General features: G+C 36.1%; 1 protein-coding gene and 1 pseudogene across 1 annotated transcript; one reads left to right on the top strand and one right to left on the bottom strand.

Annotated features, from left to right (window-relative positions):
• Positions 1-6,768: 6,768 nt before the first annotated feature.
• Positions 6,769-14,252, bottom strand: LOC135712601 (putative nuclease HARBI1). The gene is made up of 4 exons (XM_065235552.1): positions 14,085-14,252; positions 8,882-9,021; positions 8,641-8,818; positions 6,769-7,431 (listed from the first exon to the last, which is right to left on the bottom strand). Exons 1-4 carry the CDS (start codon positions 14,250-14,252, stop codon positions 6,769-6,771), a joined length of 1,149 nt encoding a protein of 382 aa, XP_065091624.1.
• On the top strand, positions 11,536-12,289 carry LOC135712598 (NADH-ubiquinone oxidoreductase chain 2-like; annotated as a pseudogene).
• Positions 14,253-15,629: the final 1,377 nt, after the last annotated feature.

Genomic DNA, 15,629 nt, shown 5'->3' on the forward strand with positions numbered 1-15,629 from the left:
TGCAACTGATTTCTGGTATCTGAATTCTGGTGCAACAGCTCATATGACAAGTGACGCGTCGTTGTTGGACGGTTTGGATAAAACCAATGCAACGGTGGTATGCCAAACGGATGAAAAATCGCTCAAGTCAGCTGGAAGCGGTACCAGTTTAAGCTAGTCTCCTTCAAACGGAAATGGCCAGGATTGACGTAACGTTAAAATCGTCAACGTTCTGCATGTCCCATGCCCCATATTGTAGCCTGCATTCGGTGAGTAGGATCACAGATTTGGGGTTTCGGGTGCAGTTTGGGGAAACGGAGTGCCTTTTCTTGAAAGGAGAAGAAACAATGCTAGTTAGGTAGCTTAAAAGTGGCCTGTATCAATGTTTCCGGGTAGAGAGCAGTCGCCTGAAGAGAAGCATAGCGATTCGTGTGAGCATCAGTGGTATCGTCGCCTAGGGAACTGAGATTCGAAGGCTGTAATGAAAATAATGCATGAGATTGGCATGAGATTGGCCAATGTGATGTGAAGTCGGTATGTGGACCTTGTTGCGAGGGAAAGATTATTCGGGTCTCGTTTCCTAAGGCCTGCTTAAATATTCGTCAGAACTTATGCCGCTTATATCCGAAGCGAAACGAATGGCTTGAGAATTCTCAGCTGAGCAGAATTTTTGAAGAACAAATGAATGGTGAAATGGATCAGACTTCCTCGGCTCTACAACAGGTTGATCAAACGCTACCCGTATTGTTACCTGCAATTAGATAGAAATAAATAGAAGTGTTCAAAAAAAGTGTGGAAAATGTTAGTATGGCGGAGATGGCCACAGTCAGGCTTCGGTAAGTGGCACTCAACGGTGGCGATTATTCTGGTGGAAATTTGAACAATGTCGGCATGGCATTTGCCATAGCAGAATGGAGTGGCTGAACGGGAAAACCGTTATCTGAGATGATGCGATGTATGCTGGCTGAGTCGGGTCTGGAGCGAGGTGATCAACACTGCGAATTATTTGCAGAATCGCTTCCCATCGTCGTTGGTTGACCGTACATCGTACGAAGTATGGAACAGGGCAGGGAAGCATACGTCATTCGGCAGGGAAGCATACGTGCATGTTCCGATGGAAAACCGGAAGGCTCTGGACACGTAGTCCTAAAATTGAATCTTGTTGGCTATGCGGACGGTTGATAATCGTATCGTTTTTAGAATATGCAGACGGATTATGTCACGATCAGCACAGACGCAAAGTTTCTGGAGATGTGAAGCGTGAAAGAAGCCTTCCATGCGTTTCGAGTTGCTGGACCTCCAGTCACAGGATTGTTTTTTCGACGTGCTGCTTGCGATGCCTTCGAAAAAATGGAACCAGATATTTTCAGCTGCGACTGTATCCGCAGAAGATGCGGAACCAAAGAACTTCAAGGAAGCTTTGACCTGTAAAAGAAAGGAAAAATGATGAATTGAAATCCAATTTGGAAAATAGAACGTGGGAACTGATTTACCTACTTGAGGGACGCAAGCCTATCGAATGCCGCTGGATTTTCAAGTTTCAAACGGAACGCAGCTGGTGAGGTAGCCAAGCACAAGGCACCCAGAAGTACGGCGAAGATTACACTGATGTTTTCGCACCGGTTACCACACACACACAACACTTCTTCTTCTGTTGGCAACGGTGATCACTAGAGGAATGAACTTTGACGTAAAAACCGTAATTTTAGGAATGGAAAATATGGCTCTATTATTGTTGAGTGTGCAACAGGAGCTAATCTTAATCATGTTAAAATGGTATTGAAAACAACCTGGGTGAAAATTATAGTGCTGTTGTTCCCACTTCCGTGCCAAGATTGAAAATCATGGGCCATAGCTATCAGTACTCCTGTGATGTCTTCATTGACTACCTAAAAGTCAAAATGAAGACATCGCAATTCAAGATGTACAAATTGTCAACATGTTTGAAAATCCACGCTTCACTTACAACAAGTATAGTGTTGTGATTGAAGTCGATGTAGACTAGAATAAATATTAGTAAATGTACGGTTTGCTCGATGCTCGATTGTTCCCGAGATTATTGTGTTGAGATGCTTCAAATGTGGAGAGCACACAGCACAAGAGTATGGATTTCAAAAATTGTGAGAGGTGCTCTATAGATTGTTTAATTTTGTTGAATTACGTGTTTAAGGCTTCAAAAAATCCAGTTGACCAATGAATACTTCAAATAGTATTGCCTAACTAAAGCTAACCAAGACACCATTATGGAATGCTCTTCGGCAGGGGAACTATGCCATTAGCGCGAAGCATTTTTAAACCACTGATGCTGGCGCCAACTAGTATTGTGTTTACTATTTGTTCTTCACTTTTCAATAGGATCAGATCCACCTTTAGCACAAGATGGGTAAGTGTATCAGTTTTTGAGCTTAATGTTCCTATAATTGACCCTGTCTTGCGGTGGTAATCTCGGTTCATTCTTGCTGGATAAAATTATAAACAAGAATTGCCGCTCTATCTAGGTCATATCACATACCAACCCAACGCTACCCATTAGTTCCAGATGGATCCAATAAATTAGAATGCACATTTCAAGTTTTGAAAAATTAGTTTCAGAGAAGGATCTTTCGTTTGAGCTTATTGTCAAAACTGTCATGTCTATCACGTACGTTTGACGTTAAATATGGTGCACTCGATTCGTTAAGCAAACTGCGAGTAAATAAAGTAGTTATTACGTGAAGAAAAGGATGGATAAAGGTCTAAGGTCACACCTTTCAAACAAATAGCTATAACCAGATTGGAGCTTTTTGTAGCATCTTTGGCTGTTGCGCTATAAAAGTAAATAAAGTCATACCTTTGTTGCCGTTTAAATGAGCCGTGGTTCGGCCGGCAACATTGTTCTGGTGGCTTGAATGTGCAAGTTCTGGACCAGCTTCGAATATTCGTCAGAACTTCTGCCACTAATATCCGAAGCGTAACGAACGGTTTAAGAATTCTCAGCTGAGAAGAATTTGTGAAGTACAAATGAATGGAGGAATGGATCAGACTTCTTCGGCTCTACAATAGGTTGAGCAAACGCTACCCGTATTTTTACCTGCAATGAGATAAAAATTATTAGAAGTGATTAAAGAAAGTGTTTTGAAAATCACTAAAGAGAACTGCGTAAATTAATTACCATCAAAATAACGGAAAATGTTAGTATGGCAGAATATTTGAAAGAGATGGCCACACTCAGGCTTCGTGGCACTCAACGGTGGCGATTATTCTGGTGGAAATTTGAAGAACGGCGGCATGGTATTTGCCACAGCAAAATAGAGTGGCTTAACGGAAAAACAATTATTTGAGATGATGCGATGTATCCTGGCTTAGTCGGGTTTGGGGCGAAGTGATCGACACTGCGAACTGTTTGCAAAATCGCTGCCCATCGTCGTTGGTACACTGAACAGGAAGAAGTCTTTCGGCGGGGAAGCATACGTGCATGTTCCGATGTAAAAACGGAAGGCTCTGGACACGTAGTCCGAAAAGTTGAATTTTGTTGTCTATGCGGTTGATGAACGTATCGTTTCTAGAATATGCAGACGGGTTATGTCATGATCAGCACAGACGCAAAGTTTCTAGAAATGTGTAGCGTTAAAGAAGCCTTCCATGCGTTTCGAGTTTCCGGACATCCAGTCGCAGGAGGTTTTTTCGTCTTGCCGCTTGCGATGCCTTCGAAAAAATGGAACCAGATATTTTCAGCTGCGACTGTATCCGCAGAAGATGCGGAACCAAAGAACTTCAAGGAAGCTTTGACCTGTAAAAGAAAGGAAAAATGATGAATTGAAATCCAATTTGGAAAATAGAACGTGGGAACTGATTTACCTACTTGAGGGACGCAAGCCTATCGAATGCCGCTGGATTTTCAAGTTTCAAACGGAACGCAGCTGGTGAGGTAGCCAAGCACAAGGCACCCAGAAGTACGGCGAAGATTACACTGATGTTTTCGCACCGGTTACCACACACACATAACACTTCTTCTTCTGTTGGCAACGGTGATCACTAGAGGAATGAACTTTGACGTAAAAACCGTAATTTTAGGAATGGAAAATATGGCTCTATTATTGTTGAGTGTGCAACAGGAGCTACTCTTAATCATGTTAAAATGGTATTGAAAACAACCTGGGTGAAAATTATAGTGCTGTTGTTCCCACTTCGGTGCCAAGATTGAAAATCATGGGCCATAGCTATCAGTATTCCTCTGATGTCTTCATTGACTACCTAAAAGTCAAAATGAAGACATCACAATTCAAGATGTGCAAATTGTCAACATGTTTGAAAATCCACGCTTCACTTACAACAAGTATAGTGTTGGGATTAAAGTCGATGTAGACTAGAATAAATATAAGTAAATGTAAGGTTTTCTCGGTGCTCGATTGTTCCCGAGATTATTTTGTTGAGATGCTTCAAATGTGGAGAGCACACAGCACAAGAGCATGGATTTCAAAAATTGTGAGAGGTGCTCTATAGATTGTTTAATTTTGTTGAATTACGTGTTTAAGGCTTCAAAAAATCCAGTTGACCAATGAATACTTCAAATAGTATTGCCTAACTAATGTCGTTTTCGGTTTTTAACCTGGGTCAGAGTCAACTTTGACTCTCAATAAACGAATGAAAATCGATCCGAGTAGGATCTGAGGTCGAGTCAGTATGATGGTGTTAGTGCAATCGTTCGAACTGTCAAAGTCAGAGTAAAGAAATCGACGAAATCCTAGCAGCCCATTTTTGTGCAGTGCTTCAGAAGTTCAGTATTTTAAAATTGTAAAATGATAGAAGCGGAAATCGATTTGTCCAACTATCAGCTTGTCCTGAATGAAGAAGGGAATGTGCTACAGCAAGATGGACTTATATCTCTCAGAAACATTGCAGGTAAATATTTGTTTCATATCGTTCTAATGGAAAAACACTGAAGCAAGCATAGGAAATCCCCGATGTGTACGGCTGCGTGATATTTTCAAATTGCGTTAGGCCCGATGCACACGTGCGGCAAATATTTGCATTTGAATACGAGTATTCCTAAATTGCAGCGGAACCCGCTGCATGATTTGCCGCACTTGTGCATCGGGCCTTAGATGAACACCTTACTATTCGGGGGTTTTCTGCAATCTTGTCTTTTCCAAACAAAATTTATCCGGTTTTTTTAAAGTAATACAAGCCTTCCCCCGTATTTCAAAGGATTTATCCTAGAATTAATAACTTGCATTTTTTTTGTCAGATGGTAGTATCGTCGGAGTAAACTACACTGATGTTTCCAATTATTATGGTCTGCAAGCGGTGCATAATCCAGTGACTGAACCTGACGAAAATCAAATGAGCCAGGCGGGGTCATCGTCATCTCCGGCATGTGAATCAAATCAACCAGTTGCAACTCCAAGAACGGTGGTGTCCTGGACAGATGAACAAACGAAGTTCATGCTCGCTAAGTACAAGAAGTACATGGACAAGGTTGGACCATTAAACAAATTCAAAAATAAAAAACAACTGTGGTCCAAAATTAGCCAGGAGATTGAAGAGGCGCTGGGTGTCGAGTTCACTCCATCACAGGTGGAGAATCGATGGAAAAATGTCCTGAAGCGGACGAAAATTGCAGCCAAAAATAATAAGACGTCCGGGAGCACCATCATGCGGACAGCATTTGATGATGAGATGGCGCAAATCGCTGCGCTTGATGACTCGATTGAGCCAGAAGTGCTAATGACCCCAACAACCATCAAACGCAAAGCTCCAGTTCCCACTTGCTCTTCACCACACCCCAGCACAGCTGCTAAACGCAGATTGGTTGTCCATGAGAACACCAGTGAAGAACACCAGCCTTCAACATCCTCCGCTTCAACAAGCTCCGAGCAAACCACCGACAATCCAGATCATCCTTCGTCCCCTCTGCCACCGGAAAGTCGCCGTAATGTTCAGGCAAAGTTTTTGGAAGCATACCTCATGGAGTGCGAAAACCGCCAAACTCGCGCGGAGGAAAAGCAGAAACGACATGCTGAGAAAATGGAAAAGCTTGAGAAACTTACTGACATTTTTGCAATCATCGCTAACAACTTGGCCACTCGCTGAGCATTAATTTCATTTTAACTTGTAACCTGTTCTGAATAAACATGTTTAAAAAAACTAATAAAGTAATAAGGGAGATTATCTTTCACTTTGAGATAAGGTAAACGCTTCAATAGTGGTCGTACGTTAGAGCCGTTTGTTGCTTTAGTGGATTATTGTAGTCTCCAACTTCATAATGGAGTAAAGTAGAATTGAAAATTTTGGGATCGCTTGAATATGAAGTGAATCAGATCTGAAAAGCTTATAATCACTTGAATATGAATTGAATTAGTCCAAAAAATTATGTAATCACTTGGGGATGAAATGAAATTGTGCTGAAAAGTTAGTAATCGCTTGAACCAAGCCTGAAAAGTTTGGAGTAGTTTGAATATAAAGTGAATCATTTATAAACCTTTTATAATCGCTTGGAAATTAAGTGACTTCGAACTGAAAAGTTTGGAAGCACTTGAATGTGAAGTGAATTTGTCCTTAAAAGTTTAAAATCTTTTGAAAATTACGTGAATTTGAAGTAAACTGTAGTAAAGTAGTAAAACAAGAATTTTCTCAAATGTTTTAATTTTTTTTATGTTTTTCATGTAATTTATACTCTGTTTTGAAAACTATTTTTGAGACATTCCATCGTTTCCAGTGATAAAATAGGGTTAGGTTTCATAATAAGTGGATACATTTTTATTTTTATTTTTATTTTTATTTATTGTGAGTTTCTAGAGTATAAAATTTTTATTGGAAACTATCTGCAATATTATTCCTCTTAATTTCTCCAAGTCTTCTGAGGGCTGCATTGCGGATATCTGGATTATTAGGTGCAACGTCAATAACATCTCTAGCATGATTGTTTTCATGTTGAGTTGTCTCCGCATCAACTTCAATATTGTCATTGAAACTGATACATATGTTGTGCAGAACGCAGCATGCAGTTACAAATTTGCACATTCTCTCCACAAAGAAAAAATCCAACCGCATCAACTGCCTAAATCGCGTTTTCAACAATCCGAAAGCATTTTCAATCAATACTCTTGTCTGAGCATGTTTCAGATTATATTTTCGCTTTTTTTGGTTCATCCTCCCATCATTTCTGTATGGTGTTAGCAGGTACTCACGTAGAGGATAGGCGGCATCTCCAAGCAAATGAAATTTTTGGTGGCAAATTTGCGGTAAATCGTCGCTGAGTGGTGATAACGTAAAAATTCGTGAGTCGTGAATTTTGCTTGGAGATCCAACGCAGATATCCATAAATGACTTGTTTGCATCACAGACACCTTGAAGAGTTATGGATAGCATGTCGTGTCTGTTTACATAGGTAGATTTGATTTTTTTGGCTGGTTTACGGATTGATACATATGATCCGTCTATACATCCAAGAACGTTGTCGAATTTGGAAATCTGTAAAAAAAGAATTTAGTACGTATCAAAATTTAAAATATTAAAATATATATACAGTCGCTGATCCAAATTGCCGAATTATACATTTAAAAAAAGTGTTTTGGACACTTATGACTGCTTCAATTAGAAGTGTTCAAAAATCAAGGTGGATATACTTCTTTTACAAATGTATCTGAATCAAGTAAATGAGCAATCTACCTTACCCTACTATTACAGCTAAAAACTACTGGGAACAATCATTGCAGACTTTCATTTGCAGAAAGAACAAGGCTACAACCAGTGCACAGTGGTCTAGAATGTAAATTTAGGTGGAAGGATATATTTTCAGCCTGAAATTGAAACTGTGACAAAAAGTGTCTTCTACAAAGCTGTTCTTTATAGCCCTTATTTTTATGACTCTAAATTCTAGGGTGGTTCTTATTATCATTGAAATCAAAAATTTAACGTTTTTGTTTGACGAAATAAAGATATACATTCTTTGGCAAAGTTGTAGCTGAGCTAACTTCAAGCAACTTTGTATAAAAGTACTTTTTGGTATATCTTGAATTGACCGATTTGAGCAATTTTTCTAATTTGCGTTAGGGTGTTACTAAAAAAACAATGTTTTGCTCTATTTTTATTATTTAAAATTTCTCCACAAATGTGTCTACAAAAAACTTTTAGATTTAGATTCTAAGACTCAAATTAACTATATAAGTAAAACAACTTTTTTTACTGTCTCAACCAGAGATATTAACATTTGAAAAGGGAATATTTTTATTAGAAAAACGTCAATAACTCTTGATCGGCGAAAGATGTCAACAAGCTCTCTGCTACAAAAATGTTCGTCTTGAAAATATCTAAAAGTTATTAAAAGACACTTGAACACATATTTTTTACAAAGTTGCTTTAAATTAGCTCAGCTACAACTTTGCCGAAAAATGTATACCTTTAATTCGTCAAACAAAAAAGCTAAATTTTTTATTTCATTTATAATAAGAACCATTTTAGGATTCATAAAAATGAGGGTTAGGCTAAAACCTTATTCTTCCACCTATATCCGCATTCTGGACCATTGTGCAAGGTTTCATTTACTTGGCAGTATATTATGAACCATTTACTAGATTTAGCACAATAGCTTGATTAATCCAAAGTTCTATACTGTATGGATCAAATTTGGAGGACCTGGCAAATTGGAATTCAGCATTATAGATTGATTACAGTACCCACCTTCTTAAAATTCGCTGCAACTCGTTCTTTTCCATCTTCGGTTTCTGGAAATTTTATTATATGTTTGGAGATGTCATAGAAGAAATCTAATATTGAATTCAGATGGTTGCAAAACGTTGACTCTGCCATGTCAAACAAAGTGCATACTTCTCTATACGAGTTTTTATTTGCGCTGAACCTGTAATATATTATTGTGTTTTAGAAAATGTGTTCAAAGAAAGTATCATTAAAGAATCCTTACCACAGAAAAGCTAATATTTGGTTTTTGGGAGTAATTCCTTTCCTGCCTTTACCTTCGTTGACGTGGCCGAACGTAGATGACTTGTATTTATCAATGATAAATTCCGCAGTGCATCTTTTCAATCTGAATTGTTGGCGAAACTGCAATGTAAAAAATACCGTTAGACATAAAAAATATACTGTGTCTGGATCAATCCTATGTCTGGAATGATAAAGCTTGGTAGTTATCAGTTATCGAAGATAATGGGGGGAGGGGGGGTCATGACTCTAGCTGCCAAGACATAAACCATCGGTACTATGACGAGGGGGGTTACCTTATCCTATGTATTTGAACTATTTGCATTATGTTTATTGATTTAAACGATTTCAAACGTGTTATAAAAATGATCCTATATTCAGGTTGCTATTTTGAGGCTTCCGGCTTCAATAAACTTTACATTTACATATAACGAGTTTCATTTTTCGGTTGCCTTCAGCAAAAGTTTTAAGAACGTGTTCAGGACCAACCTTTTTTTTCATAAATTCATTTTCAACGTTTAAGTAAGGCTGGTGGTGAAAATCGTCCTTTCGGGACGAATTTTTGTTCTGCTCGTATTGAATACGGTTCACTGATTTTTCGACTGTTTTCATCACAATTTGATTCAAAAAAGTAAATAACATGCAAAAAAAATTGTTTTGGGATGTCCTAGGCATTCAAACTATCCTGGAGTAATAATCATTGATCAAATCATTAAAAACTTTGGAGTAATAACCGAAAGGACAGCACGTAGTAAAAAAAAATAAATATCAATTACGATACATTTTCAAGTACACCCGATGTTCTGATAGATCAACCAATACTGGGACAATGTCTGTAGTATTGAGATATGTCCAAACAGATGCATAGTGTCTATGTGGATAAGGCATGACCTATAGTCAAGTACACCGGATGGTTAAGGTTCTCCAAATCGTCCTGGAATTCAGGTGATATGTTTTTCTGGATCTACATAGACTGGAACATAGTCTGTATTTTAAATTTTATAGGAGGAATACTAGTTTTTTTTGTATTTATGTTAAATCTCTTTCATCAAATGAAATATTGTCAATATCTTTTAAATTAACTTTTATAGCAATCTTAAAAGCTATAACTTTTATATATATTTTTTTTTTTTCATTTTTTATAGATTAATCAATCATTGAACATTTTATTAATAATAGTGGAATGAAGGGCCTCCCTTAGCTCAGTCGGTAAAGGCGCAGTTACAAAGCAAGACCATGCTGGAGGTGGCTGGGTTCGATTCCCGGTCCGGTCTAGGAATTTTTCAGGTTGGAAAATTTCTCGACTTCCCTGGGCATAGAGTATGATTGTACTTGCCACACAATTATACTAATGCAAAAATGGTACTGGCATCGAAAGCTCTCAATTAATAACTGTGAAAGTGCATCTAGGACGCTAAGTTGAGAGCACGCAATAAGCTAATATGCGATAAGCAATAAGCTTGAAATGCGAAGAAGAAGAAGAAGGAATGAAGTATTTTTTTCTAATTTTTTATACCAGAAAATTTTATTGAATAAAATAAAACATATCATTTTCTCACTAATTCAATTACTTTATTATTAATTTATTATTTCTTTCTAACTTTATTAATATCAGTAAAAAAAAAATATTATTTAAATTTTAATAACACCCCAGTAAAATTTTTTATTCTTCTATAAATTATTATATTACGTATTATTATTATAAAGTTGAGATGCTAATTTCAAATAACAGACTAAAGTGGTCATTTTTATACGATAGATGAGGAGATGAAAGTATAGAATTGATAGTTCCGTTAGAGTACAGCAGTATGAAAATTATATATAGAAAGTAAAAAGCGAGCAAGGAACATTGAGGAAGGTACGAATCGGTCGTCATCTATTTTTGCCAAGCTCTTCCGTCGAAGAGGGATGGTGAGGAGTTATTGGCCCCACTACCACCACAAAAATAGACGAGGACCGATTTGCTCATATACCTCCGCTGTAATGAAACAGTTCTATCGATTTGTACCCGCACTTAAGCTGCTATCTGAAGGGAGGCATCCAGTCGTAAGTTTTGAAATTTGCAGCTTTATTTTTTACATAAATATAAATTTATTTTATATAAAGATTAATATTTTATAAATAAATATATAGGGGAAATTGATGTAATGTACATTATATTGTAAATCATTTATATTATATATATAATATCTATGTATTCATTTATTTATATAGGTAAGTTAAATAATAAAGTTTAATTTTTATATTAAATATGTTGATTTTTAATTAAATATAAATATATATTTATTAATTAAAAAATATATTCATTGATAAAACAAACTTTTATGTATCTATATTTTTTTAAGTAAATTATATTCTTTTAATAAGATTGATTTAGATTAAAAGATATTTTTTCATTCAGATAAAAACAAAGGGAATTGCCTGAAAAAAAGGATTACCTTGATAGGGTTAATCATAAAGGTTTAATGCTTTTTTTATTATTATATTTAATAGAATTAAACTATTTCCAAAAGCTTCAGAAACTTTTGTGCATCTTACACCAAAATATAAAAAGATTAGCTTATTAAGTTATTGAGTTCATACTGTAGTTATGTAGGTTAAAATTCTTTTCTTTTTATTTAAAATTAAAATAAAATTAAAAATAATTTTCTTAGTATATTAATTTCAGGTTCTTTAATTGCAATTTCCTAAAATTCTTGAATTCTTGAAGCATAAATAGGATAAGAAGTTAATTTACCTTCATTTATTGCCCTAATAAATGAAGGTAAAAAATTTTAATAACCTCAGAAAGTAGATTAAAATATTTCTTAACTCAAGCTTTTGCTTCATCTATTTTATTATTTGCAATTATTTTAATAATATTATTTGTAATAAAAATTGAATAGTTAATAATAATTTTAATGATTTATTAATTTAATCAACTATTACTAAAAAGAGGAGGTGCTCTTTTCCATTTTAAATTCCCATGAGTAATAGAAGGCTTAAGTTCAATTAATAGTTTAATTTAAATAACTTGACAAAAAATAATTTCCTTTATTGTTGATTTCATAAAATGTTATTTATAATTTGATCTTAATTTCTTTTATTTTATCAATAATTGTTGGAGCCATAGGAGGATTAAATCAAACTTCATTACGTAAATTAATAGCATTTTCTTTAATTACTCATTCAGGTTAAATACTTATAGCTATTATGAGTAATGAATTATTATGATTTACTTTTTTTTTTACTATGCTCCATTTTATCAATATCTATTTTTTTGATATTCAACAATTTTAAATTATTTCAGTTTAATCAAAATTTTAATGTTTCAATAATAAATCCTTCAATTAAGTTTTTCATCGACTTTAGTGACTGGCTTGAAAAAAGTTACAAAGTCACTAAAAAGTGACTCGCTAGCAGCCCTGCTTTAAAGGAATTCCTAGAAGTATCCCAAGGCAATTCTGAGAAATATTCACACGTAGTTCTTTTATGTATACCAAGAGGCTTGTCAACAAATTTGCAAGAGAATGTTTGCAAGATAATTATGGAGAGAAATTAAAGCGGATTCTAATTATTATTAAGAATTTGAAGAGAATTGCTGAACAAATACTAGCGTTTTCTGTTGTTAGAATGTTATAGAGAAAATTACAGAACCCCAAGATGAGGGGACTAGAAGGGAACAACTTTGAGGGAAGTTGCTGCTCCGTTTTCATATAACGTCAATGATTTCAATTCGATTGCGTTGAGGTGAAAATACATGGAAAAATAGATAATCGGGTTAGGACAAGCTGCCTACATTTTGATATGTTGTATTCGATTGTAATTTTGAAAATTCCCTGAATATTCCAGGTTTTCCAGGAAAAATGAAATTCCGTGAGGATTCCTAGTTTTTATGTAGTAGGCACCCTGCTTTAGTACCCCAAGGATTTCCGGAACATTTTTCTACCATGTGTACTTTAATGAGTCTATATGCGTGAATCTAAACAAGAATTCCTTTTTTGATGACTTCAGACCATTTCAGCCCAATCTTCAAAATTTGTCTATGCTAATTTTTTTTTGCTTGTTACCTTGATAAATCGCTCGGAACACTTTACAGAATATCTTCGGAATGTTCTCAAGTTCATTAGAATCATTCCCCTTCTAAGAGTTCTTTTTAGAATACCACTAAAACTAAAATAATCTTAAAATTTTCAATGGTATTCCTTTGAAATTTTCTTAATAACAGTCGACAAAATTTTCGAATTTTTTAGAATAGCCAAAAAAATTCGCAGAAGTTTCCTTTCATAATTCTACTTAAACTTCGCATGCAATTCATTTCAGATATGCTTTGAAATTCTGCACAGTACTATCTTGGGATTCTCCTCTCCTCCTCCTTCTCCTTCAGAAATCACTATGAATTGTCTGAACTTATTTGGGATACTCATTAGAATTGAACCTGGAATTTTCCTCGCAATCGTCAAAACGAACGGATTTACCTTGGAAGTCGAAGATTTCCGCCAGATTTACTTCCAAGAGAACTATGACTATTGAGGATGACTATTGCATGTAGAAAAAAGACGAAGGCCAATTATTAGTCACAAATGGGGAATAAATAGGAAATTTAAAATCGCAGCAGAGTTTATTCTGGAAAATCAGGAAAAATATCGATGCAATGCAAAAATATAATGTTCCGGTATTTATTAATTCCGTCTTATTATTAATTGTTGTACAGATTGACGTGATGAGACATACGCCTCTTCCAACATGTTAATCGTCAGTTTAAACTTGCAGCAGGTACAAATAAGGCACAATAAATTTAAGAAATCTCAGTGTAAAGCTTACTTGCACATTATATTGGTTCAATTTATGGTTGGTTTTGGGTGGCCTATTTGAATCCGGGATAATATTACAGTCACCCCAGTATTATGGGCCACTTCCATTTGATTAACACGCAGAAATGACTGACCCATAATATTGTCTAGCTGGCCCATAATACTGGGGTGATTGTAATTTCTTTCGATTGCCGATGGTAATTAATAATGTCACTCGGCCTGAGACAGCAATTCCAATAAAAACCGGTAATAAATACATGACCACTATGTGGTAGCTGGTGCACAATAATGATGAGGCCACTGTTGCCTTGTCTGTCGTGAAAACTTCCGGAACCCCGAAGGCCTCCTATTAAAACCAAACTAATTTTACACATATAATATGAAGGTAATTACCTGCTCATCGCTGTAGTTATCCACAAAATCTTCAACGAAATTGTAGATCCTTATTTTTTTCCTTTGTGGGCCATCTGAGGAATCAAGATTACTGAACAAGATCTCGGTGTCGGAGTCATCATCAGACGAACTTGACGATGATGATAATAACATTTCAATAAATTCCATGTTCTGTAACGAAAACGTACGAATTAAATACAATTAAACAATCTTATCACAACACTTACCTCAATTTTTCTATGCTGATTATCAATCCGTTTAACATTCGATTACATTCGCGAATGGTGAATAATGTAAACAACATTTGATTTTGACAGCTAGCGTTTGTGTGTATTGGTGAACCCAGGTTGGATCTCAAAAAATCGACAGAGCGAACCTCTTCAAGTTTGAGTCAGACCCAGGGCGGATCTGGATCCAACCCACTCGAATAAAGAAACGTTTTGACAGCTGTTAGGGCGGATCTAGGGCGGAACTAGTTTCGCACTAGAAATAACCGAAAACGACATAAAGCTAACCAAGACACCATTATGGAATGCTCTTCGGCAGGGGAACTATGCCATTAGCGCGAAGCATTTTTAAACCACTGATGCTGGCGCCAACTAGTATTGTGTTTACTATTTGTTCTTCACTTGATTCAATAGGGTAAGATCCACCTTTAGCACAGTCAATTTTTGATCTTAATGCTCCTTTAATTGACCCTGTCTTGCGGTGGTAATCTCGGTTCATTCTTGCTGGATAAAATTATAAACAAGAATTGCCGCTATATCTAGGTCATATCACATACCAACCCGACGCTACCCATTAGTTCCAGATGGATCCAATAAATTAGAGTGTAAATTTAAGTTTTGAAAAATTAGTTTCAGAGAAGGATCTTTCGTTTCAGCTAATTGTCAAAACTGTCATGTCTATCACGTAAGTTCGACGTTAAATATGGTGCACTCGATTCGTTAGGCAAACTGCGAGTAAATAAAGTAGTTATTACGTGAAGAAAAGGATGGATAAAGGTCTAAGGTCACACCTTTCAAACAAATAACTATAACCAGATTGGAGCTTTTTGTAGCATCTTTGGCTGTTGCGCTATAAAAGTAAGTAAAGTCATACCTTTGTTGCCGTTTAAATGAGCCGTGGTTCGGCCGGCAACATTGTTCTGGTGGCTTGAATGTGCAAGTTCTGGACCAGCTTCGAATATTCGTCAGAAATTCTGCCACTAATATCCGAAGCGAAACGAACGGTTTAAGAATTCTCAGCTGAGCAGAATTTGTGAAGTACAAATGAATGGTGGAATGGATCAGACTTCTTCGGCTCTACAATAGGTTGAGCAAACGCTACCCGTATTTTTACCTGCAATGAGATAAAAATTATTAGAAGTGATTAAAGAAAGTGTTTTGAAAATCACTAAAGAGAACTGCGTAAATTAATTACCATCAAAATAACGGAAAATGTTAGTATGGCAGAATATTTGAAAGAGATGGCCACACTCAGGCTTCGTGGCACTCAACGGTGGCGATTATTCTGGTGGAAATTTAAAGAACGTCGGCATCGTAT

The sequence above is a fragment of the Ochlerotatus camptorhynchus genome, unplaced genomic scaffold (assembly GCF_037179485.1).
Source record: "Ochlerotatus camptorhynchus isolate MF236.1 unplaced genomic scaffold, CSIRO-AGI_Acam_v1.1 ptg000494l, whole genome shotgun sequence".
Lineage (NCBI taxonomy): Eukaryota > Metazoa > Arthropoda > Insecta > Diptera > Culicidae > Ochlerotatus > Ochlerotatus camptorhynchus.

Excerpts from the sequence above, each read along its gene's own strand:
- LOC135712601 (XM_065235552.1), bottom strand. The coding sequence starts at position 14,252 with ATGGAATTTATTGAAATGTTATTATCATCATCGTCAAGTTCGTCTGAT. Across the intron at positions 9,022-14,084 it reads ATAACTACAGCGATGAGCAG|TTTCGCCAACAATTCAGATT; the intron begins GTAATTACCTTC and ends TTTACATTGCAG. Across the intron at positions 8,819-8,881 it reads CAAATATTAGCTTTTCTGTG|GTTCAGCGCAAATAAAAACT; the intron begins GTAAGGATTCTT and ends AATATATTACAG.